This window comes from Ammodytes marinus, assembly GCF_949987685.1.
Source record: "Ammodytes marinus genome assembly, chromosome: 16".
NCBI classification, from domain to species: Eukaryota; Metazoa; Chordata; class Actinopteri; order Uranoscopiformes; family Ammodytidae; genus Ammodytes; species Ammodytes marinus.
The window spans coordinates 21,910,585-21,937,692 of record NC_137220.1 but is presented as its reverse complement, the minus strand read 5'-3'; the positions used below and the strand labels follow the sequence as shown (position 1 = coordinate 21,937,692).

The following is a 27,108-nucleotide window of genomic DNA, read 5'->3' as shown; positions in this document are numbered from 1 at the left end:
GAAATCAATATCAATCACTCACACTGATTAGCCTGAGTGGAGGCCACAAATCCAGATCAGTACAAGGCGCTGGGTCTGCCACTGATTGAGGGGCGGGATGGCAGGCACACAGTTACAGTTTGAACCGTTTCGTATTTCCACCCTCTTTTATTTTTCCCGTTTTCTCTTGTGTCCATCTTTCTATAAATAACAGCAGAATGTGTATTGCAAATGTTAACATATTCTGCAGTGTCCATTAGCCTAGCCGAGCTGAATATAGGCCTACTGCCAATGCAACACTGGGGTGGCTCTAAGTCGGTGCTATGGAATGCTAGGTTAATGTTAGGACCGTGGCTATATTAAGGCGGCAGGACGATGTTGTTCCTTATTCTTACAACACTATCACAGTGCATCTGAATGAAATGGTAACTCTGTGTGTGTGTGTGTGTGTGTGTCTTTGCGTGTCTGTGTGTGTTTGTGTCTTTGTGTGCGTGTGTGTGCGCTCAATGAATGTGACATCTTCCAGTTTAATCAATCAATCACTCCTTCCCTCTCTTGTCTTGTCTGTCTGTCCTGCAGTAGTGGAGGTGAAGAGCAGCCTCCCATCGGGCATGCAGAGCCCTGTAACAGCCAACGACCAGAGAGGAGGAGGGGGAGAAGGAGGTCAGTAGACAGTCCTCCAATAGTCTTTGGGGTGTGGTCCATATCTGAAGAAACGCTGGCTTGATTTAGTGGAGGGACGAGGGGGAGAAAAATCCACTCTGTAAGGATGGCTAAAGTTTGTGGGCGGCTGTGACGAAGTGGGTAGGCCGGTCGACCCTCAACTACAGGGTCGGTGGTTCGATCCCCCCCCCCCCCCCGCCACATGTCGAAGTATCCCTGAGCAAGTGACTGAACCCTAAATTGCTCTCCGATAGTTAGCCTGCTATCTGTGTGTGAATGGTAACATGGGAATGGGAACAGGCCTCCCTTGAAATAGAGTCTCTGGTTTCAATGGGATTTACCTGTATAAATAAAGAAAAAAAAGAAAAGGAAAATTAAAAGTTGACCTTTGTTGCTGCTCTTCCAGGTGGTCCAGGAGAAGGCCCAGGCGGAGGAGGAGGAGGCCCAGTGGACCTGCGTACGGAGCCCAGGGTTGGCTCTCTGTCTGGGGCCGTGGACACGTCGCTCAGAGAGCAGCAGCTCCAGCAGGAACTGGTGCTCCTCAAACAGCAGCAGGAGCTCCAGAAGCAGCTGCTGTTTGCAGAGTTCCAGAAGAAACACGAGGTGCTCACCAGGCAACATGAAGTCCAGCTACAGGAACACCTGAAGGTAGCTAGTCAGGTATTTAGCTTCTTTGAGTCACTCTCCTCACCCTCATACGATTGGCTATAGTTCACTAGGGGGCAAACACCTTCCATAATGACTCCTTTCTGTTTGTGTGTGAAAGCAACAACAGGAGCTGCTGGCGGCCAAGAGGCAGCAGGAGCTGGAGCAGAAGAGGAAACTGGAGCAGCAGAGACATGAAGAGCAAGAGAAACACCGACTGGAGCAACAGCTGCTGCTGCTGAGGAACAAGGAGAAAGGCAAAGAGAGTAGGTCATATACTACTGTTGGCTCTTTTCCACTCGCACTCTATACAGCGCCGAGCCAAACCACTACGAATCAGCATATATGTATTCATATAGGGGAAGGTGGGGTGATTTGTGCATTTTGGAAGTTGCAAAACCCATTGTTTCTAGAAAACCGTGGAAGAAATTGGAAATGTGACCACATATTTAAGAAGAGCCATCCATTTGACTCATCCTGTAAAGAAGGGAGACACAAGGAATAAGATATAAGCACATTTAAGCTCAAAAAACTGTGTTTTGCCTTTCAAAGTAAAATTTCCATGATCAAGGTTTTTTGATTATTGTGTCTGAACAATTATAGACACGTTTGAAAACATTTGACACATGTTTTAGTGCTTTGGTATGCTACACTTTGAGTCTATATAATTAGCACAATGTCAACCCTAAATTGCTGCATCATGCCTATTATCCAAAATTCTGGGGATGGGGTGATTTGTGCGCAAGGGCCTGGGTGAGTTATAAGTAAGTAAGTAAGTAAAATGTATTTATAAAAGCACATTTATGACAGTTTGCACTGTCCAAAGTGCTGTACATAGTGCATTCAGTAGGTAAACAATGAAGGTAAAATAACAATAACCAAAATAAAAGACGTAAAGCCCATACATCCACATAAACACAGATAGTAGTGCAGAGGTAAGTAAGTAGTGCAGAGGTTAATGGGGAGGAAACACCAGGGTGTACATATGGGTTTTGAGCCTTGATTTAAAGGCAGAAATGTAGGGGGAATCACATTTGTCAGGTGGCAGTTGGTTCCACAAGCACGGAGCAACTAGTGCAAAGTACATTTCTGAGAGTTGTGCCAGTGGCATGGCTGTATACGCTGGTCACCAAAAGAAAGTGATTGTCTACAGTAGCTCAGAAGAGAGTGACATCTCAATTCCACTTAACGACACCACTGATGAGAGTTCAGATGGCCAGAAAGATGATGATGGTGACTTTGTGGGGTGATTTGTGCGACAAGACAACTTTTTTTCCGAAAGCTATATTTCTTAAACAGTTTATTCCAGATCCAAAGTTTTTATTGCAAGGGATGCACAACATCCTGAAATATATGTACATATTTGAGTTGGAGACATAACTGTCAAGGCCTCACTTTAAAATCACTTTGAGTAAAAAGTTGCACAAATCACCCCACCTTCCCCTATACATACTAGAAAACCATATATGTATATTTTTTTCAAGCATATCGGTCGTACAATACATTGTGTAATGTAAGCCAACATGATTCCCTGCATAGCTAGCATAACTGCTACAACCGTGTGCCAAATAACGAGAGCTTAGTCCGCTAGCTCAATGCTAATTTTGAATGGGAAATTCCATTGACGCACTAAGATAAATGAGCATTTCAATAGCGGTAATGATACACTATAGGCTGCCATAACTGCGAAACCATAGATGTATATAAAAGAGCAAAACTGGACAGTGCTTCTATTCTTCATGAACTGCAGTGCGTGAAGTTTTATATTAACAGTTGTGCACGGTACATTCAGTGGTCAAACACAGTCGCACACATGAGCACCAGAGGGCCGCGCATCTTCTGTTGAATGCACACGCACCACTCGGTAGCCCTGCTCACATGGAAATGCACATGGTTGCCCTGCGTAGACTTGCGTCCTGATTTCTGCCTCTCTTTTTCTCTCTCTCTCTCTCTCTTTCTCTTTATCACTCTCTCTCTCTCTCTCTCTCTCTTTCTCTTTATCACTCTCCCTCTCTCTCTCTCTCTGAATGTGATTTTGGAAGGTGCCATCGCCAGCACAGAGGTGAAGCTGAAGCTGCAGGAGTTCCTTCTCAATAAGAAAGAGCCCGGTACTGGCGGACTGAACCATTCCTTCTCCCCAAAGTGCTGGTGAGGATATATATCACATGAGTGGGAGAAAGTTTTTTTTTCTCAGTAAACAGTTCAGGGAGTGTGATCCCTCCTCCTATAGCCTGGTGTGAGCAGTGCACTGTCAGGGCAGCGGCTCCTGTTTGTGGGGTTTGAAGACTTTTTCAACTCTCTTTTACACTCACTGAGATGCGTCTTAATTGTGATTTGTTCCATGTCTGGAAAAGGGGGCCATAGATGACATGATTTCACGTCCAGTTAATGGCAGAAAGGAAATGTTTCACTGATACAAAAAACATCAGCAGTCAGGTTTCAGTGTCAACCCCTCTCTAAGCTTTTTCCTGAATCTATTTTGCACCACTGTTCAGCAATTACGCAGAGGGGAAAACAATGGAAGAGGAGGCACGGAGAAAACTATTTCCACCCGCACAGTCACAGGATATGCATTCTAGGAAATGTAGGAAATGATTCAATGAAGTACAACTTCACCAAGCTGGTTGCCTGACACAACTTAGTCACATGCAGCTAACTGGCTCTCCCCTTTGTGTGTGTTTGTGTGTATGTGCGTGTGCGTGTGTGCGTGTGTGTGTGCGTGTGCGTGTGTGTGTGTGTGTGTGTGCGTGTGCGTGCGTGCGTGCTTCCAGGGGAGCCCATCACCTGGAGCAGAATAACACCCTGGGTACTCCTCCCTCCTACAAACTGCCTTCACTGCTGGGGAACTACGAGAGCAAAGACGACTTCCCACTACGCAAGACGGGTAGGATAGACAGGGGGGATGTGTGTGTGTGTGTTGGAATCAGTGTGAGTCTCAATCAGCAGGGATGGGGTAGGCCAAACATACACATTTGTACTTAAGTTAGGTTGCTTTATTTGTCGATTTACCCAAGGTACATCGAAATTCCTTCTTCGCATATCCCCAGTCTCAAGTTAACACACTTCAGAGGGGGTGAGAGCGCCAGGTCAGCCATAGTACAGTGCAGGGTCAACCATAGTACAGCGCCCCTGGAGCAGTTCTGGGTTAAGTGTCTTAACAATGGTAGAGATGGTGGGCCACGTAGGCTACATGTAATACCAGCCTCCACTAGTGTTACATCACCCTCCTGTCCGGTGCGGGGGATCTAACCAGCGACCTCATGGTTACTAGTCCACACAGTGTTTATGTGAAAAGGTAACCCCACAAACTAATGTAAAAGTAGTTAATGATACGCTAACTCTTGACTTTGGAAGTAAAGCTTAGTTTGATAATACTAGTAATCAGCTGTGTGCATGCTGACCCGTTAGAGCCAGATGATTTTAAGGCTCCCTGTTTGCCTCAGTGGCCTCCTGCTTGAATATGTAGCCATGCGTCTCATTGTGATATGAGTTATATTTAATCCCCTCAATTACTGATCTTTTTGTAGAGCCCGAAGCCTTTATTAAATACTGTTTTTCTCACATACCCTGTAGCCTTTCCCCTTGCCGGATGAGTACACTCTTGAGAACCTTCTATTCAACATATATTCCAAGTTCAGCTACAGAGACAGCTATTCAGACAGGCACATGTCAAAACAGCTGCTATCAGGTCTTCTAAAACGGCACTTATGTAAATCAGATGAAATGTAGTAATGCACATATACATATGTATAGTATGAATTACATGCTCAGTAAATATACTCCTATGTGTCTTGGGTTACTCTATCCCAACCACTGCAGCCTTACACATGATAATGAAGAATTTAAAACCACTTGTGCAAGATCCCTGCATGCCCATGTACAGAGATGCATCTTCTTCTTCTTCTTTTTTCGTAATTTAATTCAAAATGTAAAACTTTCATTTATTCTAGATCTGTTAAACATAAAGTAAAAGGAATCTAGAATAAACATACTTTTCAGAAGGTTGACATTTCTGTAATATAAATACTTGGTTTAATGTAATATTCAAATATTTTGAGACACTGGATTTTTTTATGCCATGGCCTGTAAACTGTAATCGTGAAAATTATAACCAAAATAAAGGACTTTGTGTGATGAATATAGAATACATGAAAATGTAACTTTTTGAATGGACTTTCAATGATATTCAAAAATGTTTAGATGCACGTGTAAGTGTTGCTCAGGTCCATCTGTCATCGGCTGCCTCTGTGCCCAAAACAAGCTGTTTAGACAGCTAAAACCAATTAAAAGTGGATGCCTTTTTCCTTTCCCTTCTTGCCCTCAACCTTGACCTGTGTATCAAAGCTTCCCTAAAATACCCCTACTATAGCCGCTCATCCAGCAAGCTAAACAGCCAGCCAATATGGACCGCCAGCCAAATTGTAATGTAGAGGATTACCAGAAAGCCATGTGTTCCTGTATCCGCCCTGATAGTCTCCTGTTGGCCAATCACCAGACACCTCAAAATATCCCCCCAATGAAATAGTCCGCAACACAATACAGTGTAGTCACAATGAAACTTGTAACACATGTCAAGGAGACCACTCAAGCTGAACCATTTTCATTCCAATTCAATTCAGTGGGGCATGAACATTTTATGATACAATGTTGCCAATGTTGCCAAAGCAAAGCATCAAATACAATAAGTCCAAATATATACTGTGTGTGTGTGTGTGTGTGTGTGTGTGTGTGTGTGTGTGTGTGTGTGTGTGTGTGTCGGTCCTTCACTTTCCCTCAGGTTGTGGCATGTTAATACATACTGGGCAGCAAGATATACCCAGTCTCCTTCCCCGAGTAGTATTTTTTAATCTCTCTCTCTCTCTCTTTGTCTCTGCATCTCTCGTCCAGTCTCTGAGCCTAACCTTAAAGTGCGCTCACGGTTGAAGCAGAAGGTGGCAGAGAGGCGGAGCTCGCCGCTCCTCCGCAGGAAAGACGGAACCGTCATCAGCACCTTTAAGAAGAGAGCCATAGAGATATCAGGTGAACACAAGTAACGCGCGTGTGTGTGTGTGTGCTCCCGTGATAGTGCCTTTCAGTGTGAAAGAAGTGCACGGTTCAAACCCGACCAAAACAATTCAGAAATAAATATACAAAGTGTTCCACACTACATTTGATGAATTCAATAGAATTTAATTCCTCTCTCTCTCTCTCTTTTTTTTCTACTGTCTGTGTCTGTGTCTCTCGCCCAGTCTCCTCTCTCTGTAATAGCGCTCCAGGTTCAGGTCCAAGCAGTCCCAACAGTTCCAATTCAGCTATCGCCAATGGCAACACAGGATCAGTGCCCAACATACAAACTGAGGTATATATATACACACACACACACACACATATGCACACACACACACACACATATGCACACACACACACACACACACACACACACACACACACACACACACACACACCTACACCTACACCTACTCATGAAATACATGGGTTGGTCTAATTTTTTCACCATTCATTTCTTCGTACCAGACACACAGCTAGAGTGCCCCCTACAGTTCACTGTGGTTCAGGAAAAGTCAAGCCAGTTTATTGGTACACAAGTGTTTACCAAAGTGCTTTAACAGGTACATTTCAAATGAATGGCAAAAGAGAACAGAACAGAAATAAAAGGGCAAATAGATGTGACAAAATGAAGGTGATTGTATGCTTGTAGAAATAAAAGAAAGGGAAATAATTTTTTTTTAAAGTGAGTCTTGATGGGCAGGACCTTGACAGTCACTTTGCTGTCTTGTTCATTTTCCTCAATGCTGTTTTTATGTTCCAAAATGAACCAAAAAAACAGAAAACTACTGCAGACTAACAGCAGAGGTTGACAAACAGATTTCTTGCACATGCGTGGAAAACTGAGGCCCAAGCACACCCGCCATAAACCACTAGTGGAATTTGCTGCTGTTAAAACAAGTTGTGGAAGTTTCCGTGTTTGGTGTGTCCTGTTTTTGTGTTGCCTGCGCAGGGAAATGATCTGCCCATAACAACACAGGGATAATAAGGCTTGTAAATGCCGACTGACGAGCGTCATCATTTAACCCCTTGATTGGTGGAGAAGCTTTTTATATGAGCATTTGCAGTCTGATTTGGGTTTTCACAGGAAGTGAGATGAGACAGCTGGACAGTTTAGGGCATTTTGCAGATGTCTTTGATAGGTGAATTAGACAGTTATTAAATATGTGTAAAAGCATTACTTGATTTGAGAGAAATACTGCGTGTCAGTAATTACAGTAGATGTTAGAAACCTATCTACAGTGTTAAGCCATCAGAGAACCCTCTAAACTACAGAGCTAGAACAACTGAAATAACTTGTGTGTGTGTGTGTGTGTGTGTGTGTGTGTGTGTGTGTGTGTGTGTGTGTGTGTGTGTGTGTGTGTGTGTGTGTGTGTGTGTGTGTGTGTGTGTGTGTGTGTGTGTGTGTGTGTGTGTGTGTGTGTGTGTGTGTGTGTGTGTGTGTGTGTGTGTGTGTGTGTGTGTGTGTGTGTCTGCATGCCTGCCTGCCTGCCTGCAGCTAAGGTCTCTCCATCAGACTCTGGGGGCTGATGGGTCATTGAATCTGAACCTCTACACCTCGCCGTCCTTGCCGAATATCTCCTTGGGCCTCCCCACCAACACACACCTCACGGTAAGAAAACTATACGACACACACACACACACACACACACACACACACACACACACACACACACACACACACACACACATTACACATGCACACACTGTACATATCCAGCACTAGCTCACATAGAAAAACAATGAGACTATTCTTTTTGCCTAATCACAGAAGATAAAATGTATGGTCACTGGTCCAGGTACCCCTGAGTTTTAATTTAAATTGATAAAAGCACTGCAGATTTACCACTTACAATGTCTCTCTATACCGCCATGAATGAGACAATGTCACACAAGTGATAAGTGTGGACATTGTCAGTATGGTAACCACGGTTATGCCCCCTACCCCACAGGCCAACCAGAAGCTGACCAGCCAGCAAGAGGCGGAGCTTCAAGCCATCCAATCACTGCGCGGGGGCGGGGCTCTGACAGGGACGTTTCTCTCCACATCCTCCCTACCTGCAGGTAAGCTCATGCCTTAACTATACAGGTCATATACAATGTGTATAAATATGTACATCAAATAATGTATATACTAAAAGTATGTACAGTATATAGGGTAAACATTGAATCAGTTCTAAAAAATTAAATGTATTAATTGGAGAAAAAAAATTGCAGGGTTGGGGCATGATTTGGAGACGCAGCCCCCCAGCTCTCATTCTGCCCATTCCTCGTTATTGCAACATGTACTACTGCTGGAGCAGGCCAGACAACAGACTGCTATGCTAGCTGGTAAACACAAGCACACAGACAGACACACTACACTACACTACACTACACTACACTACACTACACTACACTACACTAAAGTCCATGCTAACATACACAGTAGTGTTCACCCATGGCATCAATCTCATTGTCTTTCTTTGCTTATTACCCTCCACCCATCCATTCAGTCCCCATGTACAGCCAGTCGCCGCTGGTTACGGCAGAGAGGGGCGTGTCGGGCGGCATGCGGGCGGTCAACAAGCTGCCTCGCCATCGGCCTTTGGCCCGGACCCAGAGTGCACCGCTGCCCCAGTCCCCACAGGCCCTGCAGCAACTAGTGGTCCAGCAGCAACACCAGCACTTCCTGGAGAAACACTACAAGGTACACACCCCCCCCCACACACACCCACACACAAACTAGGGGTGTAAAAATACACATATTCGTATTGGTACAGAACCACACAAGCCGTACCGAACCGTACCGTACAGGATGACGTAAGTACCAAATGTACAAGCTTCTTCTGATTGCGGTGTGGCACTTACACTTTTATTTGAGAAGTATTTTATTTGTTGGAGACCTTGTTGGAGGCAAACACACACACACACACACACACACACACACACACACACACACATTCTGAAGTGCACACATTCTCACACTAATATCACCATGTGTGCGCGTAGATGCTATCGAAGGGCACAGAGCTTCCCAGGCCGCCGCCCACCCACCCAGAGGAGACGGAGGAGGAGCTGACAGAGACCAATGACATGCAGGAGGACGACGCAGGGGCAAGCCTACACAGGTGAGGCATAGGGCTGCGCAACACTTCTACTTTCAGATCTTCAAGACATGTTGAATAGGGATCGCCGATAGACCATCCAATCGCACAAGGGGGGTGGGAGGATTAACATCACTGCATGCAGCTCTGTCCGGGGGAGCTTTTAAACCTTCGAACCTTTAAGCGCTCTCGCCAAGCAATAGACTACAGTTAGTAACGCAAATAAACATTCCTAAAAGTGTGTGAACATCGAAATATATCCCTTCATTCAAAGAAATCCCTTTGAAGCATTTGTAAAAAGGAGATGTGGGGTTGTCAGCCATGGAAAAAGACATGGTTAGGCACACTGGGTGGTAAACTAAGGGTTAAGTCACTCGTCAAGCTACTCATCAACAGTAGAAACAACATCTCTAAATGCATGCAGTGGGCTGCAAATTGTAAAGATTCTTAACATGTTTTGATTTGATTTATGTTGTATATTGACCATGGTGGCAAACCAGATTCCTCTTTGGGGATTAATAAAGTTAATCCTATCCTATCCTATCCTAATAGCAAGTTAGTTAAAGGTGCCTTCACAGGAGATCCTATCTTTTTTGAGAAAAAAAACAATCTTTATTCATCCCTTTTAAGCAAGTTGTCAAACGATCCGATCGCCATTTGGAACAAGTTAAGTTACTCTATTAGTCAATGGTTACATTGAAATTTGTCTTTTCGCATCTCCCCTCTCAAGTTACCACACTCCAGAGGGGGTACAGCGCCCCTGGAGCGGTTTTGGGGTTAAGTACCTTGCTCAAGGACAAAATGCTAGAGATGGTGGGCACCGATGAAATATCAGCCACCGCTAGTTCTACAAATAACACCCTCCTGTCTGGTGCCGGGGATCGAACTAGCGACCTCTTGGTTATCACTAGTCGGCTCTCTTTCCTCTAGGCCCATCCTACCACCCAGCCTAGTGTGGCGGTCCTGACAACCAATCCCCATCTGCATATTGATGATACACCGTGTCTTAAATTTTGCCCTGTTATTCTGACCAATCAGGCTCCAGAAGGAAGGTTCCGACGACAGCACCCCGTCGTCCGAGCGACTGGGCGTGCACGTGAAGAGCGAGGAGGAGTACGGGGGCATGCACGTGAAGGGAGAGAGCACGGAGAGCGAGCTGGACGAGGAGGAAGAGGAGGATGACGTCATCCAGCTGACGGAGGGCGAGGAGGAGGAGAGGGGCGGCTACTCACAGGTCAGTGACCCAACGCAGCGCAGCTCTCTGGAGTTTACACATCAAACAATCTCTGTTACAGATTTTGCCTGGTTATAGCTACATGACTCATCACAGCTAACAGTTAGCCACTAGCTCTACTTCAGTTCTAACCTGAGATGCATTCAGGTGTTTTTCCACACTCCCACCATAGTTCTTTTGTTTTGCGTATTTCTGTGCAGCCGCTTCACATAAACGACATGGTGTGCTACATTGAGCTCTTTACGTAACACACCTATTATCTGTCGTCAATGGGAAAAAAAGCACATGCCTTGAATGCTGTGGAACACTGTGACCCTGCTACCCACAACGTGTCTCCCTCCTATAAAAAAAACAAGACGTGGTGTTGATGCTGGCAGATGAGAAGGAGACATAAGACTGAACGCTTTTTGAAGATCGTGTCTCCTCTTGTTGTGCCTCAAGACTGCAAATATAGTCTGAACATTTCCAGAGTGGACATGCTTAATTCTGTCGCAGCTTTACTTTCAGTTGGCTGCACTAATCTAAGACCCAATCAGAGCTAGAAGGAGAAGGAAAATGTGGCTTACCGTCAGCTGTGTTGTGAGTAGCAAAGACGGTAAAGAAAACAGGTGCATGTGCCGCGGTGCATATGCCGCGGTGCATATATGCGTGGTAGCAGGCTGTGGTCTGTTTGCAGTGTGAAAGTTTAACAGCAGACGGGAAATAAACAAAGCTTTCTTAATGTCGTGTCATGACAATTAAATGAGAACTCCACTGAATTTACACATCATAGTCTGTTTGCAGTTGTTTGAGATTAGTCTTGTTTGAAACCGTTTAATGTTTTTATGTCTGGTTTAGTTGGTGGGCCGAAGGCAAATTTCCACCCAGTTGGACAAAAAAAGATATATTCTATATTTAATTTTATTATATTGCATAGGTTAAAAAAAAACACACACAAAACACAACAGATGTATAAAGGCTTTTGTGGCAGCTGTGTGAAGCCCGGTTACCTTACGTGGTGTCCCGTTATTCGTCATTGGTAGAGTCATTGGTAGAGTTACATTAAAGGTAATGTAGGAAATAATGGAAGAAAAAAAAACGACGATCTCTTTGCTTCTGTTGTGTAGATTTTTAATCAATTAGATCGAAAAATCGAGGACGTCAGACAGTATTGGTGCATTGCTTAATTAGACGAAGTGCTCTTTGAAACACAGAGCTGTGTTCACCGTGGTTGGCCTTCGTGGCAGTGGATGAAGCTGGCTTTTATTTAAGGGTTGAACAGATCGATCAAAAAAAATTCCATCGAACTGAATGAATGTTTTTTCTTTTGGTCCGTTTTTTTTATTTTTTATAAGCGCATGCACCACAAGTACCGGGATGAGTCATCGGGAGAAAACTTTGGCATTTCACAGAAGCGGCAGAGGATGTGATCTGATTACAAAATAGCACAACTCTTCTTTTTTTTTTTGTGCTTGCTGCTTTTCCTCACTAGCTTGATATTTATCTATTTGAAATGATGGTTCAAGCACGTTGTGTGTCCTCCCGCTAACAAACACACACTTAACTCCTGTAAGCAGAGCAGAGCCACTGGGTGTCCAGCCCAACTCCAGCCGAGAGACCGACACACACACACACACACACACACACACACACACACACACACACACACACACACACACACACACACACACACACACACACACACAATTACTGACGCTGCAGTGACATCATGAGTGGGTGACTCAACCACTAGACTCATCGCTGTGTGCGTGTGTGCGTGTGTGTATGTATGTGTGTGTGTGTGTGTGTTCCTGTATGTCTGTATATCTTCAAGTGTGATGCAGTGTCCACCCACACATGATGAGTCACCCAGATCGCAGCAGGGAGTACACAGCAACACCCCCTATATATAGATCCTAAAAAGTGTGTGTGTGTGTGTGTGTGTGTGTGTGTGTGTGTGTGTGTGTGTGTGTCACCAGTCAGTCCAAGTGTCACAAAAACTAAACTCTAATGTAACAGAAAAATGTTGCAGCTGCATTTTGTTTCGACCCGTCTATTAAATCAATCAAAACTCATGTAATCATACACAGATTTTTATAAAATTGTTGTGAGTGATGACACAGGAAATGTGTTGGTGTTCGGGATTCTGTCACATGTTGTACGCACGCACGCACGCACGCTCACTCACTCACTCACTCACTCACTCACTCACTCACTCACTCACTCACTCACTCACTCACTCACTCACTCACTCACTCACTCACTCACTCACTCTCTCACTCTCTCACTCACACTCTCTCTCTGTCTCTCTCTCATTTCTATCAATGCAGTGAATGGACCGATCTCTGATTCATCCCTCTGCAGTGAATCATAACTTTCTCTCTTTGTGCTCCCTCTCTGTCTCCCCTCCGGCCTTGCAGCACCTGAGCGTGTTCCAGTCCTCGTTGCCCCACAGACCCCTGGGAAGGGCACAGTCGTCACCCGCCGCCACCGTCAATCCCATCAAGCACCTGTTCACCACCGGTCAGTGTCTGCGTGACAGAGTTTGACATCAGCCGTGTTAGTCCGCCTGCTGCAAGCCCGTCATACTTGTTGCCTAGCAACAAGGAGCTGACTCTGTTGGCTGACGGTTAAGGGGAGGAGTGAACTGACTGTGATACCATCAACTCTTTAATATTCTGGTTCATGAGGTGTATTGGAACAGTTCAAACTCATCTGTGCTTCCTTGGTTTCAAATGATATGTCCTCCATGAGTCCAAGGGATAGGAACTCTGACTTTTATCAACATACATGATTAACTATCTTCATTATCTTGTCGTTTTAAGAATGTATGGGGATTTTTTTTTCTGCCTTTATCAGGGAGTGGAGTGTAGAGAGCTCACAGTAAATGAGGATAAAGAGATGGCGGTGACCTGCTGCTGTTGTGTTCATGAGGTCAGCACTGTAAACTCCTAGGTCAGGGGTTCACAAACGTTGCCATGCCAAAGACCTCCATATAGCATCAGCGTCATCTGAAAGTCTTTTTCCTTGCAGAAATGTTTCCTTTAGCAGGAGGTAGCTAGCTAGTTACCAGGTGCACAGCAACTTTCAGATTTTGTCTGACTCATTACAGTAGTGTGTCTACTTGCATCTGATGTGTGAGGGCAGACTATACCCATAAATGCCAAATAACTTTTAGAACCCCCAGTAAATGAAGAGTTTCAGTAGAATTCAGCTGCTGACATCTAGTGGTGCTTATTTGTTACTACATTAGATTAGTCTGGGGATAATTGGAAACAAGTGTTTATCTTTTAGTGTTTTGTTTTAATTGCTATTTAATTTAATCTTCTTTTTTTAACCCAGCCTCCTCCTGGGGCAGCTTTCATTAGAACAAGACACAACCCTCGGCTACTGTTGGAGTATGGGTTTTTACATCTCTCTCTCTCTCTCTCTCTCTCCCTCCCTCTCTCCCCCCAGGTCTTGTGTATGACAGTCTGATGTTGAAGCACCAGTGTGTCTGTGGCAACGCTCACATCCACCCAGAGCATGCTGGGAGAGTGCAAAGCATCTGGTCCAGACTACAGGAGACGGGCCTGCTGAGCCGCAGCGAGGTACACGAACACACAAACACACACACACACACACACACACACCTTTGCACTTTCAGCAGAGCTACGCCCACAATGATGTAATGCTCTGGTTGGTGCCCACACTGCAGGCTATCCCAGCATGCACCGCAACACACTGCCAACATTCACCTGTCAGCACAACCAATATTATTCTATCCTAATTTTTTTTTTTTTATATTTTTTTACAAAGTCTCTACATCTTTTATCTACCATCACAACTGTAAAATATTTATTTTTGTAAAACTGCCAAAATACCCATTCTGTCTTTTACCATCGGTCTAGGGACTGCAGATGAAAAATAGCCTTCTGGCTAATTCTGGCATATTGACAGAAATGTTTGATAATATGCACTGTCCCTGTATTAAAAAAATAAATAAAAAATGTGGAAATTCAAAATGTGCTAACACTCTCTCTCTGTCTCTCTCTCTGGTGTGTGTGTGTGTGTGTGTGTGTGTGTGTGTGTGTGTGTGTGTGTGTGTGTGTGTGTGTGTGTGTGTGTGTGTGTGTGTGTGTGTGTGTGTGTGTGTGTGTGTGTGTGTGTGTGTGTGTGTGTGTGTGTGTGTGTGTGTGTGTGTGTGTGTGTGTGTGTGTGTGTGTGTGTGTGTGTGTGTGTGTGTGTGTGTGTGTGTGTGTGTGAGCAGAGGATTCGGGGGCGTAAAGCGTCTCTGGACGAGATCCAGTCCGTCCATTCAGAATTCCACACTCTGCTGTATGGAACCAGTCCGCTGAACCGACACAAACTGGATCACAAGAAGCTGCTGGGTACCTGTCTGTCTGTCTGTCTGTCTGTCTGTCTGTCTAAGTTAGTTATGAAGCCATGTGCTATTTGATAAGCAATGTCCTTCATTTACATAATCCTATATACCTGCAAGAAATCTAAATGCAGTAATAATATTTTGGGTTTAATTCATGAATTAAAATAACAGACGCTCTACGTTCTCTGTAAAGCATCGTCAGACTTGTAACCTCTCCTCTGATTGGTTGTTTCAGGTCCAATCAGCCAGAAGATGTATGCAGTTCTTCCCTGTGGAGGAATCGGGGTAGGGCATCTCTCTCTCTCTCTCCTCTGTCCATCTGTCCAAACATTAAGTGTTTTAGATGTGGTTTTAACTGTGTGTGTGTGTGTGTGTGTGTGTGTGTGTGTGTGTGACAGGTTGACAGTGACACCGTTTGGAACGAGATGCACTCTTCGGCGGCGGTGCGCATGGCGGTGGGCTCTGTCATCGAGCTGGCCTTCAGAGTGGCACAAGGGGAGCTGAAGGTAGCACAGGCACAAACATCGACTAACAGCTCTTTGAATTGAAACAATGGCCGACCCGTATTTACCTCTACCGTCTTATTTTTTCTTCCAGAACGGCTTCGCAGTGGTGCGTCCACCAGGTCACCACGCAGAGGAATCCACTGCCATGTCAGTACACACACACACACAAGCTTCTTGTTACACACACATATTATAGACCACCGACTGGCAATGACTAACAGTTTGTACCACTTTGTGTGTGTTTGTGTGTGTGTGTGTGTGTGTGTGTGTGTGTGTGTGAACAGGGGGTTTTGTTTCTTTAATTCTGTAGCCATCACTGCCAAACTGCTGCAACAGAAACTGGGAGTGGGCAAGATCCTCATTGTGGACTGGGTGAGTAGCACTGACACAACCACACTGAACTAACACACACTGAACTAACACACACACACACACACAAGCCTGTCACGTTTGTTTTAAAAGCCTTAACTACTTAATATTCTGACCCCACACAGAAACGGTACAAAACGTGGGCCTGGTCTTTTTGTTTTGACTTGTTTTTATAAGAGCTGTCAGAACCACACCTCCTGTTAATAGCCAGCCACTAATCTGCATAATCCATCCTGAGCAAACACAATGTGTTGGTAGCCGTGGTCCCGTTGACCTTCTCTCTGACTCCACCTGTGTGACCTGTCACTGCAGGACATTCACCATGGCAACGGCACCCAGCAGGCCTTCTACACTGACCCCAACGTCCTCTACATCTCCCTCCATCGCTACGACGACGGGAACTTCTTCCCCGGCAGCGGAGCTCCTGAGGAGGTACAGACAGACAGACAGACGCACAGACAGACAGACAGACAGACAGACAGACATACATACATACGCACAGACAGACAGACAGACATATGCACAGACAGACGCACAGACAGACGCACAGACAGACAGACAGACAGACAGACAGACAGACAGACACTCAGACAGACATACACACGCTCACACTCACACACACTCACACACACACACACACACACACACACACACACACACACACACACACACACACACACACACACACACACACACACACACACACACACAGAGGGAAGCACTCAGGACAATAATAAGAGCTCTCTCTCTCTCCCTCTGTCTGCAGGTGGGGTCGGGTGCTGGGCTTGGTTTTAACGTGAATATCGCGTGGACTGGAGGAGTGGAGCCACCCATGGGTGATGTGGAGTACCTCACTGCCTTTAGGTAAACATGTTTATTTCACAATGGTGACATTATGACCAAGGTCAACCAAGAGAGACAGGTGGAATAAGATGTATTCTCAGCAATGAATAATCTAGTCTACAAGAAATCTCCAGTAGGCAATATCATGGAAAAAAAGTGAGGCCAAAAAGTCACTATAGAGCTCAACAATGTGGTTTGGGAAGTTAGCCATACATAAGCCATAATGTAACTACCATCCAAGGTAGACTTTCACTAGCTAACTCAATGTGAAACCATGGTATACGCTCCTGTATATGACGCAAACATTTGTATGATAACCTAGTTGAGAAAATCAAGGTTTATTCCTGACTAAGGACTACACTACCCACGATCCTAGAGCGTCACAGCGTCATCTCTGATTGGTGGAGAACATCGCTGCCATGCAAATGTTTACAGCCCGCGCAAAATTCGGCTGTCCAGTGGCGATGCCAACTACTATAAAAACGAAAGAAGAAGAAAAAGAAGAAATTCGGGTGTTGTCTTCTATCAGTGTAGTTCAAGGTCGGTTTTTTTATACATCAGAAAAACAGCAGTGAATCAATAATAGATGTAGAAAGGTCCATGTCAATTTTGAAAGTTTGAAGCTTCATTATCATTTGTTGGAAAAGCTAGAGAGTCGCAATGGATTGTGGGATGAATAGTTCCTTCACTCCCAGAAATGAATGATGTACACAGTCTTGTACCTTTGCCCTTTTCTCTGTTTTTCAATAGTTTTTAGCACAGAATAAAAAAATTTAAATGGAAAAATTGACTTGTGGAACAGGAGCTGCCGAAAAAAGAAAAAAGGGGGCGATCACTGTTGAGCTCCTTTAAGCAACAACCTTTTAACTTTCCATTTTGTTTGTTTGCGTGTGCGTGTGTGTGTGTGTGTGTGTGTAGGAGTGTGGTGATGCCCATCGCCCAGCAGTTCAGTCCAGACGTGGTGCTGGTGTCTGCAGGCTTTGACGTGGTGGAGGGCCATCAGTCCCCTCTGGGAGGATACAACGTCTCCGCCAAGTGTAAGTAATACACTGGTACACCACTGTGACCAGGCCCAAAGATTTTCATTCATTTATCTTTTTTCTGCTACCTCAACGACACGTTATAGCCAAATAGCTTGATGGTTTGAGTGTTGTTTCTCCACTGTGATTGGCTGTTGTGTGCTGCAGGTTTCGTTCAGCTGACACAGCTGTTGATGGGTCTGGCGGGCGGGCGTGTCGTCATGGCGCTGGAGGGCGGTCACGACCTCACCGCCATATGTGACGCCTCAGAGGCCTGTGTCTCTGCACTGCTGGGAGAACCGGTGAGAGAGAGACACAGTCGGGATGTCAAGAATGATTTTTTTTTTGTTTTGTTTTTGCATTTTTCCTTAATTTGATAGTTTGGAGCGACAGAGAGGAAATGGGGCAGAGAGGGGAATGACATGCAGAGTAGGACTCGGGATGGATTAGAACCCGGGTCTGCTGCGACTTAGACTGAGCCTCCAGTGTAGTGGTTAGGGCATTCTTGCACCACCTTTGGACAAAAGCGGTGGTGTTTTTTTCCACGCCAGCTTTTGTTCCTGGGTGAGCTTACCCATCGCAAAGGCATTAAGAAAAACTATATATAAAAAGCATTCTTTGCACTGATTGTCTCGTTTGCTGTTACATGTAATGTGTGATCATCAGAGGAAAAATAAGGAGTCCATATGAATGTAGGTATTATGTAACAGTGTAGATTCATTTAAAACCAAATTAATCTCAAATCAGACAACTTTATTTGTGATATCATACCTACACGCATTCTGACAATGTTTTCCGCCTAAATGTTGAACTATACCTTTTAGACCAGTGGTGTCAAACATACGGCCCGCGGGCCGTATCCGGCCCGCGAGATGATTTAATCCGGCCCGCGACTTGTAGAGCACACATTTATGAGCATTTCAAAAAAAAAAGTAAGTCTCTAGCCCATTCCTGTGAGGAGATATGAATTTTTAAAGAAATAACCAAAATGCTCACTCCAGCCGCTAGGGGGCAGCCTAAATTAAAAAAAAAGCACATTTTAGCAACGTGGGAAATGGTAAATGGCAATCCTGCTTCACCGCTATTAATGTTTCCTCCAGTGCTTTATGGCAAAGTAAAAACCAAAAAAATAAAAAATAAATAAAACAATTTTTATTTTTAGTGCTGAACAATTAATGTACTAGCAAGCGCGATGTGTCCGCAGCTCTGCACGTGCGAAACGAGCAGGAGCATGCTAGTGTAGGCCTACAAGATTTATTTCCTAATTTTCCATGCTGCTTTATTTTTATGTTTTAAATTGGGAAAAACGAATTTCAAAACAACCAATAACCTCTGTATTTAAAAATAAATCAAAACAGTAGAAGTTGCACTTTTATTAAATTTTATTTTGTACTGTCTGCATGTTTGCACAAAATGTGTCCCTGTACATATAGTAAACAAAATTGGACAACTGTAACGTCAGTGCCTGTTGTATTTGTGTATTCAAATAAACAGTTGTTTATTTCATTAGTGCGTATTGGCATCTTTGAGCAAAATACCCCCCAAATTTTTGCTGCGGCGCTACGCGCCGCACCTCCTATTCCCATGGCCAGCAGCAACCTTTACTAAGACATTTCCTGGGGGGGTACAGAGATCCCTTGTGATCCGTGATAATGTAGGTTACAAATGTAGGCTGAGTGATAAAGCATATTACTGAAAAACAAAGCTAGAGATTTGGAGTTGATGTACGTTATGTTGCCATATTTTACTGGTCCGGCCCACTTGAGATCAGAGAGGCTGTATGTGGCCCTCGAACCAAAATGAGTTTGACACCCCTGTTTTAGACGCACGCCAACTGAGGTCAGTGATAGTCCTCAGTGATCAGCATTGTCTCTTCTGCATGTATTTTAACCTCCTGAAACATGACACACACACAAGTTATTTCCAAGCATTTCTGTTATTAACACACTCTCTCTCTCTGTGTGTCTGTCAGTGTGACTCTGTGTTTCAGTGGCCTCAGGAGAAGCCATGTCCAAAAGCCTGCGCCTCACTGGAGAGAGTGATAGAGATCCAGAGTAAGGAACACACACACCTCACTCACTCACTCACTCACTCACTCGCGCGCACACACTCACTCACTCACTCACTCACTCACTCACTCACTCACTCACTCACTCACTCACTCACTCACTCACTCACTCACTCACTCACTCACTCACTCACTCACTCACTCACTCACTCACTCACTCACTCACTCACTCACACACACACACACACACACACACACACACACACACACACACACACACACACACACACAGATGAAAAGCCCCAACATGTCTTTTGTTCCTCCTGCGTCATCTCCCCCTGTCTCTCCATGCCACCAGGTAAACACTGGTCCTGTCTGCAGAGTTTGTCTCAGACCAGCGGCCACTCGCTATTGGACGTTCCCCTGGAGGCCCAGGGCCAATCAGAGGACGAGGCGGAGACGGTCAGTGCCATGGCCTCGCTGAGCGTGGACCAGGAGCAGCCCATCTCTGTTCCCGACGACACGGAAACCAGCAGGTGAGCAGTGCACCGCGCCATGCTTCACGCCATGTTAGGAGCATACCGGAAAACGTATAGCGCACAGTAGGGGTCTAACGGTAAATAAAAAAGTCACGGTTTGGAACGCACCTCGGTTTTGAAGTCACAGTTTGGTTCTCTATGGTACAGTTCTCAGTTAAGAGGAAAAATGCCACAAAAACAAACTGTGTAGCATTAACTGCAATTGTAGCTTGTAGGTCTTTTTCAGGAGGCTATAGAAAAGAAAATACTGCTGCAAACAACCAAGGTCTCCAATTAATTAAATACTTCTCAAATAAAAGTGCATGTTCCTCACCAAAATCAAATCAAGCCTGTACATTTGGCATATTTACGTCATCTTGATGTTATTTACGGCATAATTAAGTATTGCGTTAAGGTTCGGTACGGTACGGCCTGTATTGTGACGGTTCGGTATGATGAATACGTGTAGTGTTACACCCCGAGCACACAGTGTGGAAGTACAGCAGCGGCCCACGCCAGAGTCAGTCAGTCAGATCAGTCAGTCAGTGTCCAGAGTCTGATAGTAGTGGTTCTTCCACCGTTGCAGCCATGACAACAGCCACCTCGTCTATTGCTATTGTGCCATGGAAATAAAATAAAGCAAGTACACAAAGTAAGTAGCACAGTAACATATTGTATAGCCTGATGCTTTTAAGCCTTCCACTAACAGGCATGTTGCTAGCTGCAGTGGGCTCCCTTTGTTAACACACCCTTTATTTAGTTGACATACCAGTTTACAGAGCCTAGGCTGTGTATTAACACCAGATTTACGGACAGGTAGCTGATTGTGGGGAGATATTCACTGATTTTGATAAATTGGATTTTGGCAACAAGCATTCTCCAGACTTGCTGACTGCACACCGTTAAATGAACTGTACTGCAATGTATATACTGTATATTGACCAGCGCTCCTAAATGTGCCATTTTTGCTTCTGAACTGCCCGCAGGTCCACAGAGGAACCAATGGAAGAGGAGCCCGTGTTGTAGGAGGAACTCAAACGAGAACCACACACAACAACAACAACAACAAAAAAAAACTCATGTTACTCCACATTCACCTCCTTGTGGGCACCTCCTCTCCCTTTTTTCCTGCGTGTGTGGGCTCACCCAAAGACACAGGGTGGAATGTGTGCCATATCGGATGTCTCCGATTTGATTGGCTGAGGAGAACAGTACGGAGGCAGGAGAAGGCGGGACCTGTGAAAAACACGGACACAATCTCCTCTTTTCCTATTGGTGCACCATCCAGAGGAGGAGCGGACGACTTGTTAGCATCTCCATGGAAACCAAACAGAGGAGAGGGTCGGCGAGGAGAAGACACGTCTTGTGACCTGAATCCTTTACCAAACCTGCACACCGCACCACAGACAGTTTCCCCCATCACTCTTGATCTCTTTCTATTTTGTCCCTGCTCCTCTTTTTCGACAAAGACTGTGGGGAAAAAAGATTTGATTGAACACCCCCATCAAAAATGTCAGACACCAAGCGGACGACTTGTCCCCTTGTCTGTTTGTCTGTCTGTCTGTCTGTCTGTCTGTCAGAGGGACAGGCCGGCTGGCTGGCAAAGGAGGAGTTGGAGGAGGAATAACCTGTTCTGAAAAACAAAATGGAGAAGGAGGAACTAGGTGCCTTTTTTTAAAGAAAACAATCCGTATAAATCAGAAACCACAAAACACCACCACCACCACCACCGCCGCATCAGCACCTCAGCAAAGCAACCAGCCAAACAGGACTGTTGACAAACACTGACACGCACGCACACACACACAAACGCACGCACACATGCACACACTGCTGTGGTTTTAATCGGTCAGTTTATTTTTGAGTGTTTCTTCATCTGGATGCCTTAATTTGTTCTTAACTCACTATTGAGCAACCTTGAGAGAGAGAGAGACACAGAGAGAGACAGAGAGAGAGAGAGTGAGTATCCTGAGAAATGATATAAATAGATGTTCATAAATGAAATCCAAATTGTACAAATATTCACAGCGGGTGAAGAAGAAAAGCCTCCAAAGCCATCATCACACACTAGATGTCTCCGATCTAAAAAAATCTCCATTGAATATTACTGTCAATTTAGAATAATATTCAAATCAGACTTTGATCGGATCTGGTGAGTGTGCCTCAGGATCAGGCCTGTGTTAGCAGTGTTGAAAAACGTGTACTCATGTAAACCCTTGGAACCACCACTCATCCTTCACTTTCTCTCTCCCTCTCTCTCTCTCTTTCACTCACTTGCGCCCGGCCCCTTCTTCTCTAAAGGAGGATCGTGGCACGTTTTTGAAAAACACGTCAACGACCAACACGTCCCTCTTTTTTTTTCTTTTCTTTTTTTATTGTAATATTTCCTGTTTGCTGTAAATACTGTCTCCCGTCCTTGTTTTCCCATTGGTTACGTCACAGCAGACTCGGTGTGGTCACTTTTTCTATATCTGTACATACATCTATGTATAAAAACACAAAAATGCTTTCTCTTTTTGTATAAAAAAAGAAAAAATAATATTCTATATAAAAAATCTCTCTATATATATATATATGTAAACAGTGTTTTCATCCAATCTGATTGGATTTATGAATATATTCTATATGGAGATTTGATGTTTTAAAAAGGCTTGGCTGTTTGACAGTAAGTAAGCACACGGTCTGATGTCATCAGGCTGCCAAATGTTTGTTTGTTTAATACAGATGTGGAGAACGGTTGGATATTGTCGTCATATAGTGATTGTTGTTGTTGGGAGGTGCACAGCGAGCGGTTCCTCTTGGCAGGACCAAGGCAGGCAGCGCTGCCCTCCTCAGGCAAACATCAGCAACTACACAAGCGTGGATTGTAAAGGTCAAAGGTCACGCATAGGTTGGTCCAGGGATGAGGTAATTTTGTAGTCCCAGCTTGGTGTAAGTTAGCCAACCATTCGTCCATGGCTCGTGATCTTCAGCGTTGTACTACATATCACGCTTCTAAATCCACCAGCTCATTGAGCGACTGTTTTACAGCGACAATGTTGAAAATGCAAACCCTCCTGAATGGTCACTAATCGACTTCTACAATGGAGAAACAATGCCAGGCAGTCATACAGCTACAATAGTAAAACACTGCCGGCCTTCTTGTTAGCACGTTCCTTAATTTTAACTCATAAAAGCTTTAAAATGGACAAACGGGTTTGTTCATGTTGAAAAAGTAATACGACCAAAACTCCAAACCGGTACCAAATGTCTCCAACATGCTGGCTAAGGTCAGATTATCTCTATTATCCACTGTGTTTTTTTAATTAAATTTCTTGAGCGTTTCAAACCACATCCAACCTCCAGCTCCACCGTTGACAATAGTGACTGGAGAGAAGTTAGCTACAGTATGTGTTTTCCCACTTCTTGGAAGATTTCCCAGCAGACGCAAATATAGCTTCAGAACTGGACCAATCTATATATTAACATCTACAGAAAGTCAACTCAGAAACACTAATGGATGGCTTAGTACGTATGGGCTAACTCTGTCGGGATCTGCAACCTCACTAAAGGTCCATTTACCAGGGGCCCTCTGTGGTGTGGCTCAATGCTGCTACCTTGTTGGGGGTCTCACTTGTTCAAAGCAATACAACACTGATAGGACAGCAGTGACTTGAACAGAGAGAGAGAGCGAGAGTGAAGAACTACAATGTCCAGCTTTTCCATGGATACACAGCAGCCAGCATCACAGCTTAAGTGCTGTTTGTGTGTGGTTGATCTTGTCAGGTGCGACGGACGGAGTATTGGGTGGTTGATTTATTGAGCTGTGTCTCTCCAGGTGGTTTAATGTAGTCTTTTTGTACCGACATAAACACTAAATGAACACTAAAGGCCATTTGAACTAGTATACCAGGCTAATGGTCGGTATTCGCAGCCCTTCTTGTTTCGGGGGAGGGTGGGGTAGGCGGAGCTGGATGGACGAGTCTGCCAAGATGTCTAAAAGTCGGATGAAAGCCAGCCATCAAACATGGGAGCCAGGGTTTTTTGTTTGTCGTTCGAGCGGGCACAAAGGAACAAAACAGCTTGGTTGTGCTAACAGGCAAAGACTAGGCTACTTAACAGCGGAGAAGCCTGTTAGTTAAGCACTTCATACCCCACTTCAACATGCCTTAATATTCTCCCAACTCTTTTATTTTATTTTTTTTTTTAATGACCACCAACAACTCATGAATTCAGATTGTCTGTGGTATATTTTCCTTTTTTTTTTACTGCGGAAGCATCTAGTTCAAATTCAAATGTACTGCTTTCAACACAAAGGGTTTTATTAAAAATCGGGCCTTATTTTTTGTAGTTCTGGACATCATTCTGTGAAGTAATAAAGCACTTCTTACCATCAGGGTCCGAGTCAGGGTACAGAGTCATCTTGGAACGCAATAACTACAATAAAGTTGTATTTGTTGTGACTCCCTAGAAAGAAGAAATTTATGATCATAATCGCCATGGATAACAGCCAGCGCTACCAACAATAAGACCCAAATTGGAACAAACTGTGACCCTTTAAAGCTACAGTGTGTAACTTCTGCCCCCCCCCCCCCCCCATGAAGAACTCTAAGCAATTACAACAACACTATTGCCGCATCTACATGAGATAAGCCATTGGTGATCACACATGGATTGTATTCCTTCTGCTTGAACGTAACCGACATGCATTTCTACGAGAAAGTTAGGCACTATAGCTTTAAGTTTGGTTAGTTTCTGCTTGGTGAGTTCGTGCCATGGCCTTCTTGGGATCTGACCCTTATGAAAACTCTTAACTACAGGACACACTAACAGTGCTACAGTTACACACATTGAGATGACGAATTGAGATCTCCCCGGTCCAGAGGCTGCAAAGCTTTAGGCTACTACTATTGCCACCACCCAGCCACACACACAAACTTACACTAAAGTGACGCGCACACTTTCACACCCACACACTGAAGACTATTTTGTTACACGAGTCAATACTGTATATTTCTTGAAATGTTTGATACCGTGGTGTAAATGTAGTACACGCACCATAGCAGGACGTCCTGTTTTGGTGCGGTGTGTGGGGGGCAGTGGGTTGTGTCATTTTATTTATTTTTTTTACGTTTGGATGGGACAGAGGAGGCTCAGTTTAAGTGTGACTGTCACCTCCTCTCTCACTCTCTCTCTCCGTTACCTGCTGTCTCTCGTCCAGCTTTTGTTGGAACTGATCACAAGCACATTCCTGACTCTTCTCCGTCCGTGCTGTCGTCTGACCCCCGATTCTTTCCCCCCGTGTCGCAACGATACACGTGTCTTGTTCTTGCCGACTCACATGTATATATAAAGTGCATAAACGTGTACACATGTGCAATACACGCTATTTCGAGCAATTCTATTACTGTGACTTATTATTGATGACGATACTTGTCCCTTTTATTTTGAAGTTTCAGTCCGTTTTTATTTCTTTATTCTTTTCTCGTCCCGACTTCCTGTTGATGAAATGTGTTGCAGGAGCTTTAAAAAAAAAAGGGAAGAGCGACTCTTTGTGATTCTTCACTTGGTTTAATATCACAGGGTTTGTGGACATTTTAATGAAGCCCTTTTTTTTATTACTCTAAAACTGTAATGTTGTGACGTTGATCCTGATGATCTGTTTCTTTGTTTTTTTTAAGTGGGCCTGTTGTTTAAACTTGTCTGGAAACTCAATAAAAGCAATTCACCGACTCCCTGTTGCCAGTTGGCCTGGTGTCAATCGTCTCGCTCACAGCTCTCAAGAAAGTGGACAAAGTGTTTCCCCCAAAAAAATTCTTTAAAACTTAAAGCTGGGGGTATATGATTTCTGATTGGTCAAAGTTAACATGGAGCTGTACACTTTGACCAATCAGAGCGAGGCTCCGATTCTCTGTTCTTATTGGCTGTCGGGACTGTCCATTCACTTTGGCATGACTTTGTTGGTGTAGAGCGTGTCAGAGAGGGACCAAAGAGAAGAAGTGGAGCGGTTGAGGTATTTGGATTCGAATCTCTATCCCAACTGCCATTTGCTCCCCAAATCCTCCACCACAGCTTTAATGGACCAAAAAAAAGCTAAATTCCGAAAATAATTGAATAATTGATGACTAAAATAATCATATGCTGCAACCATAATTTATTCAAAAGTTCATTAGTCTCATTCTAAAAGACACCCAAACAGCCATTGAGAAATGATGATCTGTCACTAACTCAAGGCACACAAACACCGACCTGCTACTGACTAGATGAGCAGCTGACATTTGGGCCGTCTGCTCCTCATCAGGAAACACGCAGCAGAAACGTTTTGGGATGCTCAACAAAAACATATACTGTTGTGAGGGAATTTTGGGTCTTTAGTTGTAATATTAATGGGAAAGATTAATAGGCCATATATGCCTATCTTGTGTGTCTGTCTCTCAGACTCTAGGTCAGCCTTGGAGCCTGTTAGGAGACACTTAGGTCAGTTGTATAGATAAAGTCTCATCTCCATAGACTCCAGAATGTTATGGTTCACTGTGTTCAGCTCTGAACCAAAACATTGGTACGCTTGGTGCCCGAGCCGGGGAGGTGGTAGAGATAGCGCGAGGTTAAAACACAGCTCTAAACATGAGTTTGGGAGAATTGAAGTGCAAGTCACGAGAGTTGCAGTCCGGTTCTCCTTGGCCAAGTCTGTAATAAATATTGCTTCATAATTCATCCAAGTCTCCTGAAATATTCTTCCACCTGAGTTGACCTCCAACCTTAACAGAACTTCCATCACAACTGTTACTGCAAAATGAATGTGTTTAATACCACAAAGGAAACAACTGAATAGTGAAACACTTATTATTTTACAAAAGAAAAAACACAGTAT

The 27,108-nt window shown here is 44.3% G+C and overlaps 1 protein-coding gene across 1 annotated transcript in view; it reads left to right on the top strand.

The window, feature by feature from the left end:
* The window catches only part of hdac5 (histone deacetylase 5), a gene marked incomplete at its 5' end in the record, with an annotated part of 33,198 nt that extends 7,330 nt beyond the window's left edge, over positions 1–25,868 (top strand). The window contains 27 exons of the mRNA XM_080044207.1: positions 559–642; positions 1,049–1,290; positions 1,409–1,553; positions 3,330–3,435; positions 4,059–4,171; positions 6,175–6,306; positions 6,516–6,625; positions 7,832–7,945; positions 8,286–8,397; positions 8,551–8,664; positions 8,829–9,022; positions 9,325–9,443; positions 10,458–10,653; positions 13,053–13,155; positions 14,089–14,222; positions 14,882–15,002; positions 15,231–15,280; positions 15,394–15,501; positions 15,593–15,648; positions 15,786–15,873; positions 16,183–16,302; positions 16,637–16,734; positions 17,632–17,750; positions 17,901–18,034; positions 19,705–19,786; positions 20,099–20,276; positions 21,245–25,868. Of these exons, the coding sequence (XP_079900333.1) occupies positions 559–642; positions 1,049–1,290; positions 1,409–1,553; positions 3,330–3,435; positions 4,059–4,171; positions 6,175–6,306; positions 6,516–6,625; positions 7,832–7,945; positions 8,286–8,397; positions 8,551–8,664; positions 8,829–9,022; positions 9,325–9,443; positions 10,458–10,653; positions 13,053–13,155; positions 14,089–14,222; positions 14,882–15,002; positions 15,231–15,280; positions 15,394–15,501; positions 15,593–15,648; positions 15,786–15,873; positions 16,183–16,302; positions 16,637–16,734; positions 17,632–17,750; positions 17,901–18,034; positions 19,705–19,786; positions 20,099–20,276; positions 21,245–21,284 (3,212 nt within the window). The 3' untranslated portion in view covers positions 21,285–25,868. The remainder of the gene's footprint in view (positions 1–558; positions 643–1,048; positions 1,291–1,408; positions 1,554–3,329; positions 3,436–4,058; positions 4,172–6,174; positions 6,307–6,515; positions 6,626–7,831; positions 7,946–8,285; positions 8,398–8,550; positions 8,665–8,828; positions 9,023–9,324; positions 9,444–10,457; positions 10,654–13,052; positions 13,156–14,088; positions 14,223–14,881; positions 15,003–15,230; positions 15,281–15,393; positions 15,502–15,592; positions 15,649–15,785; positions 15,874–16,182; positions 16,303–16,636; positions 16,735–17,631; positions 17,751–17,900; positions 18,035–19,704; positions 19,787–20,098; positions 20,277–21,244) is intronic.
* Between the last annotated feature and the right edge of the window lie 1,240 nt (positions 25,869–27,108).